This window comes from Gopherus evgoodei, chromosome 11, assembly GCF_007399415.2.
Source record: "Gopherus evgoodei ecotype Sinaloan lineage chromosome 11, rGopEvg1_v1.p, whole genome shotgun sequence".
Lineage (NCBI taxonomy): Eukaryota > Metazoa > Chordata > Testudines > Testudinidae > Gopherus > Gopherus evgoodei.
The window spans coordinates 21,078,817-21,088,292 of record NC_044332.1 but is presented as its reverse complement, the minus strand read 5'-3'; the positions used below and the strand labels follow the sequence as shown (position 1 = coordinate 21,088,292).

General features: G+C 43.8%; 1 protein-coding gene across 1 annotated transcript in view; it reads left to right on the top strand.

Moving 5' to 3' along the window:
* The first annotated feature begins 1,501 nt into the window (after positions 1-1,501).
* The window catches only part of CDK15 (cyclin dependent kinase 15), a 72,736-nt gene continuing 64,761 nt past the window's right edge, over positions 1,502-9,476 (top strand). Inside the window, exons 1-4 of the mRNA XM_030581019.1 lie at positions 1,502-1,621; positions 2,549-2,692; positions 2,866-2,963; positions 3,661-3,740. Of these exons, the coding sequence (XP_030436879.1) occupies positions 1,502-1,621; positions 2,549-2,692; positions 2,866-2,963; positions 3,661-3,740 (442 nt within the window). The remainder of the gene's footprint in view (positions 1,622-2,548; positions 2,693-2,865; positions 2,964-3,660; positions 3,741-9,476) is intronic.

Here is a 9,476-nt window from a genome sequence, read left to right as displayed (position 1 = left end):
AACGTCTTTTATATTACCTTGCAGCATTTCTTTAGATATTGAGGTGCCATAATGCAGCAGTTACAGGGAGTCCGGTATTTGCTCTCACCTTCCCTCACAGTAATCATTATAACAGTAAATTAGAGAGTCCACCTCTGATACGTGGGCTGAACACTCCATTTTTATTCAGTGCTCTGAAGTATAGACCTGTTGTGATGCTTTGTTTTTTTCGCTGCTTCAGCTAGCTGGGTGAAGTGACATTCTTTTGTTATAACTAAGTGATTTTTTTCCTGTGATGTAGTATGAGATGTGTCACGGAAAAATAAATCTAATCTAATCTAATCTATCAATCAAAAAATTACATCTTTCATTGGTATTTATGCTTAAATGTATTTTAAAAGGCAGTTTCCATTCACTGGGGTTTGTACAGGTGTACCTCTAATTTCCCTAACCTAGACAAGTTCTGACTCAAATATACACACTTAGGATCCTAATGGAGCAACAAGAGTCAGAGGATCCAGAGAAAGGAGATAAATGCTCAAGAAACAGGATGTTCAATAGTGGCTATCGATTGTTAACTGGGGAACTGCTTGGGTTGGACTGGGAAGGGAAGTACATGTAAATGAGATACCTGCTTTCCGCGTGCCATAACTTCTGCCCCCAGGACACTCAGGACATGCCTCTTCCCACCCCTTATACTGGGTTGGAGGGGGAAAGTTGGCTCAAGAGGCAGCAGAGCCACTTCCACTGGCAGAAGGTTCCCATGAAAGGGGGAGATTCTTCATCCTATCTCTGGCCAGTTTAAGGCCACTTTGCACGGATTATGCAATGTACAATTGATGGAATATGTTCTGGGCTGGATTCATCACTCTGCTAAAGCCACTTTGTGTTCTTAGCCCAGAATATATTCCATCAACCACAGCTCGCTCTGTCCTTCAAAAAAATAAACAAACAAGGACATGCAGTGCCCAAAGCTTACACTATTATTACGTGATAGCTAAGAATTTAAATGCACAGAAGTGAGGAAATTCAAATGTACAGTTTCTGCAGAAACCATAGCTCACCCACACTTTACATATAAAATGGCATAAAACCTAACAGCATGCACTATAATTAATACAAGCTATTACATATGTACAAGCAAACCAAGCCTCTGTTACTGGGGGAACCAGTACATTTAATTACTCGGTAAATTATACTGAATTACTTAATTAAAACAATATTGAATTAACAGAGATTTTCTTTTCCCATTGAGTTTGTACATAAATATTGGCAGTTTTTAGAAGCTATTGGGCCAAATTAACTGAAATCAATGAAGCTACACCAGGAATAAATTTGACCCATTGGGTGTTGGGCTGATGGAGAAAAACTACTGAAATCATGAGACTACTTGAGGCACAGACCTCATGTGAGTCATATGAACACTCTGGCATAACACGCTTCTAGCTTCTGGCATAACAGAGAAGCAGAGAGTCGAAAGAAAGAGATTGAGATAATATTTTTTTACCGAACTCAGGAGAACATGGGGGAAGCGCTGTGTGTAAATGCTCTCAAACCTGGACCATGCTGTTGCTGTTCAGAGAGACAGGGCTCTCAACACAGTCAGAGTACCCAGTCCGTGGAAGTGGAGTCTATGATGGAGGTATTCAGTATTCCATCCAGCGTTTTAGCAGAGAAAGAAATGAAGGAGTTCAGTCTTCCATTCTGGTTGGAAGTCTGAAATGTCTGCTGTTTTTTCTAATCCACTAAGGGTCAAACTTTCCATTGAAACCACACAGAGGACTTTTAGCCATCTCAGCTCTAGTCTTGTGGATTCCCTGCTGAGAAGAATTATAATCGCCCCATGCTTTAGCTTATGAAGAATTCCCTAGATCTGATGTTTTCAGAGGAGAAGTCCCACTCCAGCTATCTCTGTGCAAGCCAGGAAGGGGAGCCAGAGATATACATCTTGCTAAAGGAGGCATCCTGCTGTGGATAATAAATCCTGTTACATCTGGATTAAATAGTATACAGGCATCCCAACTCCAGTGCTGTTGTGCTACCTGTGTTTGGAGGCTGCACACCATTAATTATTATTTTTATTTAATGTTGACATATCACCATAGCTTTGCATGGTGTTTTACAGCTATAAAAAGACAATGGATCAAGTTCAGAGATGATGTATAAAAATGTGTCAGTTATATAGTGGTAAGAGAGTCCCAGTATGAAGGGTAATTGTGGGGGAAGGGAGCAGAAGAAGGTGTAAATTTAGACTTCTGTAAACCTCTCTTCTGAATTTGGTTTGCAGTCCCCACCCCAAACAGATTACAACCAAAATAGAAGGGTAAATCAGCCCAGTTATTGATTCATTCTTAAATATCAGCTTCACAAGCTATACCATATACAAAAGCTGTAGCATTTAAACAGTTGCTCCCATTATGGTTACTTAGAGAATCGGCACATGAGTGTGGGAAAGGAGATGGAAAAGAAAACAAGAGCTGAAAATCAGAGAAAATGAGGAGAAAAGAGAAAAAATCATGAATAAGTAGGAGGAATTTGTCTTTGATTTAGTTTGCTTCCCCCCTCCCAGTTATCAGATCTGAACAGAGTGCCACATCCCATGGATTCACTCCAGTGGTTCCAAACATTCCAGCTACAAAAGTCTGGGAGGAAGAGACCACGGAGTAACAACGATCCTTCCCAGCAGACAGATTTTGTGAAGAGATTCCAGTGGGTGAGTGTGCAGTATGTATACAGCCATTGTAAGATGTTTATCCAGAGATGGTTATTAGCTATGAATCACAATGTAATTACCAAGCATTGTGGGCAGAATAGACGTCATGCAAATAGCCTCTGTTTTTGCTGGGGGACAAAAGGATCTAAAAAAATGCCTTTTCCTTATCTAAGCAGAGACAGAGCCTCCCGTTTGGAACGGCTTCATCCTACCTGAATCTGGAGAAGCTGTGCGAAGGTTCTTACTCTACAGTTTACAAGGGGATTAGCAGGTGAGCAGGTTCCAGAGGGAGCTTCCTGCGATTTTGCTATTTATTTAGTCCACTGAAGCTAGTGGAGCTTCCCGGGAGTGAATTTGAAATTAGAAGATTCTGAATATTCAAAATGAGAGAGGAGCAAATAAAAGGTTTTGTTTTCCCTTTACTGGGATATTACACACACTAGTGAGCCCCATTAAGTTTCTCAGAGAAGTTATTTGCTAAGATGAAGGGCACTTTGCCCTCTCAGACCTGTGCAAAGTCATCTTAAAGGTGTTCCAAAGGAGGCGCTTTGGATTCCCCTGGCAAAGCAGAATCCTCGGATGGTGTGGAGCTGGTTAAGTCTTCATTGTGGTGGGCTCTCTGGAGGCAAGGAGGGTGTATTTTGGCGTGTGCAGAGGGCAGAGTGGAAGTATAATACATTCCACTGACACTCAGCCAACAGAATGGTTCTTAGCGGACTGTTTTAGCCAACTCAAATTTGTGCTAGTGCCCAGATGGCAGCAATCTGTCCAGGATCAGAGTAGCCAATCACCTTTGCTGCCCCTTCACAGTTCTGCTGAATATGACCTTGGCAGAGTTTGGGGCTGAGCCTTTAAAGGCCTTATTAGAAAAGCACAGAATAGTCCCAAGCAGTTAGCATTAGTTGGCATGTTAGGCACTGATGGGCACTTTCTGAGTCCATTTATGTCCTTTCACTCCAACCCTTTAGAATAAATGGCCAGTTGGTGGCTTTGAAAATAATCAAGCTGGAGACAGAGGAAGGAGTGCCTTTTACCGCCATCCGAGAAGGTAAGGACACGGAGTCAATCCAAACACTGAAGGGAGAGTGGGAATATCATTTTTCAACAACATATATTTTAATTTAAAACCTCCATATGTGGCAACTTCCTAAATTCTTTTTATTTTCTTGCCTGCTCCACTCGTCTACTTATACTTTATTATGAGCATTTATGTAACTCTGTTTGCCACTGGTGGGTTTAGGAACAAGCAGAAGTTTGGTTTTGTGATTAAGGCACTGGATTAGGACTCTAGACATCTGGGTTTGATTTGTGTGTCACTTAATCACCTGGTCTCTCTGGGCCTCAGGTTTCCATCTGCAAAATATGGATAATAACACTTCCTTTCTTGCATCCTTTATCTGTCTTTAGATTTTGACTGCAAGCTTTTCAGGACAGACACTATCTCTTACTGTGTTTGAACAGTGCCTAGCATAAATTGGAATGTGTAAGTGCTGCAATAATACAAATAATAAATAATAACAATTGTAGATAATTGAAAATGTCCATGGCAATAAAGATATAAGAGTTGACAGTGATTCTTTAATAATACAGTAATACTTTTGATGAAGATCCCAAGTGCTTTATATAAAGGGTAAGTATTATTACTAAGCATTTTACTTCTGGGAAACAGAGGCAGAACGAGACTGAGTGATTTACCCAAAGCTACACAAGAAGTTAGTGTCAGAAATTGGACTACAACTTAAGTCTCTTGACAAGCAAAGCCATGCTCTAACCACTAGATAATGCTGCCTGTGGGGAAAAAATAACATGTGATCATATAATTAAGGATCATGTCATGCATATGAACAAGGGCTTTGCAACCTTGATGCTCTTTTAACATGGCATTTTGTATGTAATAGATTATCATACTAATGGCTGCTGATATCAGGAGCATTAGAAATTCCAATATGATGGAATTTTTAGATACAGCTGATTTTTGGGAAAATGCACCATTTCAACATGGCAAGAAATGTTTCTCAACATGAACCTCACAAGTCACTGGACTAAATGTCTGCAGCTTTCTTGATTTCTTTCCTTTATGTCTTTGCTTAAGTTCCTGATTTTTTTGTCTTACAGCTTTAGATGCCCCTACAAACATAACTTCCCAAACTGCCTGTTTAATCTACCATTAAGGCTTCTTTTTTTAGTATGCTATAAGATCCCAAAGGAAATATAATCCAGTTTCTTTTTTATACTGAGGAGAACAGAAGTAGAAATATGCAACCTTTCTGCCAGTCTGTTGTCTAATATAAGTAAGATCTATAAATGGAAGGGGTCATGACACTCCAGTTTTATAGTTCCACTGAGTATTGCACTTCAAAGCTGGGGTTGATTTTGCCAATGCTCACAATAGTGGTATGCAGGGGGAGACCAGATGGCCCACATTCATAGGCCAACCCTAGAACAGAGAAGGAGGTCCAACCTCTGATCTCAGTTACACCAGTCTAAATCCAGAGTAGCTGCAGAGAAGTCAGTGGAGCTGCTTCAGGTTTACACCAATGTAAATGAGATCAGAATTAGTGTGGACACTTTACACCAATTCTAGGTGAAAGCAAAGAGGGATACCGGTCTTTCCCTATTTGCAGGGAAGCTCATCTTATAGGGCCACTGACACTCAAAGTAGGACCATTGGCTGATCTACTTACTACAAGAACTTACCAGTACAATATGCTTTAGAAGAGAATCCCTCCAACATTTACTTGCTTAGAACTCTGGTGCTAGTTCTTTGCTCAAAAGATCAAGTTGCCCTAATTTTAGGGTGAGCTGCTTAATTGAGGTGCTTTTATTGAAATGCCAAGAGCCTTTAACTTCCATTCACTCAGATAAAGCTAGAAAGTTCCTAAGAAGCGTCTATTTTAAATAGTTCTTTTGTGCTGTGTTGAGCTTTGTGACATGTGACATCTGACATCTTAAATTTACAATGTAAGTCAATAGTTCAAGTGTCATTAAACAAAGCTTTAGATTTATTAACATGTTGCACTCTATGTTACTTTGAAGGAGTGGCACTAAGCACTTAACAGCCAAAGGGGTAATTTATCTCAGAGTGCCTCAAAAGGATTAAACATACTTAAGGCTCAGTTATGGTTGTAATGCTATGGTTGAGGGATGCTGAGATGCACCAGCTGAAGAGCACTGAGACCTCTAAGAGGCACTATGTCCAACTCAGGACACAATAGTCTTGATTCTTCATTTCACTACAGATACTTTGTGCTGCTCCAATGGTACAAAAGGGTGGGAAACCCACAGGATCTGGCCAGCTGGGAATTCCTCTATGACAGAGGAATCTCTGAGTAGCATAAAACCAGTGTAGTTGCATTATGTCTCTCCTCTCCACTGCATAAGTAAAGGATATGGTTGAAGTATCTTTATTCGGTCCTTAGGCAGACAGATATAATTTTTAGAGAAGCCCTGAGGCTACTCTCTTATGTCAAGGGCTTGACTAACCCTGCCCTGGACAGCCTTGGAATCAACGGGTCTCAAAAGGCCGATTTTAGCAAACTCCTGGTGTCCTGGACTGAGCACAATTTGAATGCAAGAATTGGACTCAAAATCTTTGGAGCACCAGGGATCTGAGAGCCAGCAGGCTCTGCTACATCCTTTCTCCTCCCTCTCCATTGAGAAAGCTATTATTGTTTCAAGCCTCAGGCAGAGCAAGGCCTCTTCAACTACACTGCAGTTACAAACCTGTGGCTGGCCTGTGCCAGCTGACTTGTGCCACAGGGCTCAGACTCAGGGTATGTCTACATCTACAATTTTGCAGCACTGGTTGTTACAGCTGTATTAGTACAGCTGTATAGGACCAGCGCTGCAGAGTGGCCACACTTACAGCAACCAGCGCTGCAAGTGGTGTTAGATGTGGCCACACTGCAGCGCTGTTGGGCGGCTTCCAGGGGGGTTCGGGGAACACGAGAGCAAACCGCAGGGAAGGAGACCTGCTTGCACGGGGGTTCGGGGAATGCGAGAGCAAACCGGGGAAGGAGACCTGCTTCCCCGTGGTTTGCTCTCGCGTTCCCCGAACCCCCCTGCAAACCGCAGGGAAGGAGACCTGCTTGCACGGGGGTTCGGGGAATGCGAGAGCAAACCGGGGAAGGAGACCTGCTTCCCCGCGGTTTGCTCTCTCGTTCCCCGAACCCCCCTGCAAACCGCAGGGAAGGAGACCTGCTTGCACGGGGGTTCGGGGAACGCGAGAGCAAACCGCAGGGAAGGAGACCTGCTTGCACGGGGGTTCGGGGAACGTGAGAGCAAACCGGGGAAGGAGACCTGCTTCCCCGCGGTTTGCTCTCGCGTTCCCCGAACCCCCCTGCAAACCGCAGGGAAGGAGACCTGCTTGCTCGGGGGTTCGGGGAACGCGAGAGCAAACCAGGGAAGGAGACCTGCTTGATTACCAGAGAGGCTTCCTCAGGTATGCTGCGATACCTGCTTATTCCACGGAGGTCAAGAAAAGCTCTGGTAAGTGTCTACACTTGATTATCAGCGCTGGATCACCAGCGCTGGATCCTCTACACCCGAGACAAAACGGGAGTACGGCCAGCGCTGCAAACAGGGAGTTGCAGTGCTGGTGATGCCCTGCAGATGTGTACACCTCCTAAGTTGCAGCGCTGTAACCCCCTCACCAGCGCTGCAACTTTGTGATGTAGACAAGCCCTCAGGAGCTGTTTAATTGCGGTGTAGACATTTGACCAAGGCCTGAAGTCCAAGCTCGCAGGATCCTAGAGCCCAGGCTCCAGCCTGAGCCAGACATCGACACTGCAATCAGGGGTGGCTCTAGACATTTCGCCGCCCCAAGCAGGATGGCATGCCGCGGGGGGCGCTCTGCCGGTCACCAGTCCCGCAGCTCTGGTGGACCTTCCGCAGGCGTGCCTGCGGAGGGTCCGCTGGTCCTGTGGCTCCATCGAAGCAGCGGGACCAGCGGACCCTCCGCAGGCACGCCTGTGGGAGGTCCACCGAAGCCGCAGGACCAGCGGACCCTCCGCAGGCATGCCGCCGAAGGCTGCCTGCCTGCCGCCCTCCCGGCGATCGGCAGAGCGCCCCCCATGGCATGCCGCACCAAGCATGCGCTTGGCGTGCTGGGGCCTGGAGCCGCCCCTGACTGCAATTAAACAGTCCCTTAGCCCAAGTCAGCTGGCACAGGCCAGCTGCAAGTTTTTATTGCAATGTAGACATTCCCTGATTGGGACTATCCCCTAAGCAAGGCACAAAGTGCTGAGACTTTGTGCAATCTCTTCCTGCCAGCCCATCTCTGCTGTGCCAGGCAATCTAGACCTCAGAATGCAAAGATGAGTGTAACAAGCTTGTTATAATAGTAAGTAATGCAGTTATCAGCATAAGTTACAGGAAGAACTACAACCATGAACCAAAAATTTTCACTTACCTAAATTGGCTACCAACATAAAGATTTAATCTGTCTGTGTTTCATTTTAAATTGGTATTTTTACCTGTGGAGCGAACCACCGCAGTGTCAGGATGAGAGCTGTGCATAACCAAATTTTTGGTTCAGTGGCCGAATCAATTGAATTTTTTGGCAAAGCCAAAAAGTATCAAAATAAAATAAAATTGTTTAGGTTTGAACAAAACATTTAGATTAATTTTATGGGGTTGTTTACCTTTAAGAAAAATAAAACTGAAGTAAAATTCGAATTAAAAAGTTGTCTCAAATAAAAATGTAAAATGTTTTATTTAAAAAATGTTTCAACTTGTTTTTTTTTATGTAAACAATTGGGTGAATTCAACACAAATTCATGAAATGTTTCAATCAGTCAACCCAAATCTGTATTTTTCAGGAAAAAAGGGTTTTTCTGAAAAATTTTGTCCAGCTCTAGTCGGGACATCATGTGATGCCTCCCCTAAGTTGGAATGCACAGTGCTTGACCCACATGTGGCTTGTGAATCTGCTGGTTGAGTCAATGCTCTTTTTAAGGCAGAGATTGCCTGTTAATATGTGTGTGTACAGAGCCTACCACAATGGGACCCTGATCCTGACTGGGTTCTCTAGACTAGACTGTATTGCAAGCAATAAATACTAATCTCTCTAGCAATTAATGTCCATTCAAAATTCTAGATACATTCTGTTGGGAAGTTTCCTTCATGAGATTGTCAGCTGGAGCCCATCCTAGGTGAGAAATGCTAAAGCATGCCCATGGGGGAGAGTTGAGTCTAGGGGGCTGTATATGTGCAGTGGCTCTGAAGTTATATAAGTTATATAAATGCAGTTGAGATACTGTTAACTTAATAACTGCACTCTTGGAACTCAGAGGATAGTTCTGTAGAGCATTAAGGTGTGAGAATTAACCAATATGGTTTTCAAAAACAGAAACGGGCTAAATCCTGCCTACCATCTAAACCAGTTTAAACTGGCATAGATATCAGCACAGACTCCGTGATATTGCACTTCTGGAAAGTGACTCCAAATCCTCTTCTGCACAAAGTCAACCTTGTCCCAGAATTGAGTGGCACCTCCCATGTGCAGCCTGGGAAGTCACAGAATGTGCTGAATCAGTGAATCTTCTCAGAAACCATGAGAGAGGACAAGTGGTGACAATTTGCCAGCCCTCCTTTAGGGTGAATTCCCCCTTGCAGTACACAAGGGGTCAGAGTGGTGTATGAAGGCATAGTTTACATGTAACTCCCTCAGCTTCAGAGTATCTGGCTCAGCGCTTTTTCCAGACAGCCTGATTGATGGAGCTATGTACAACCCAAGCCATAAATATGCTACTTCCACTGCCAAAAGCAGCTCTTGAGATCATAG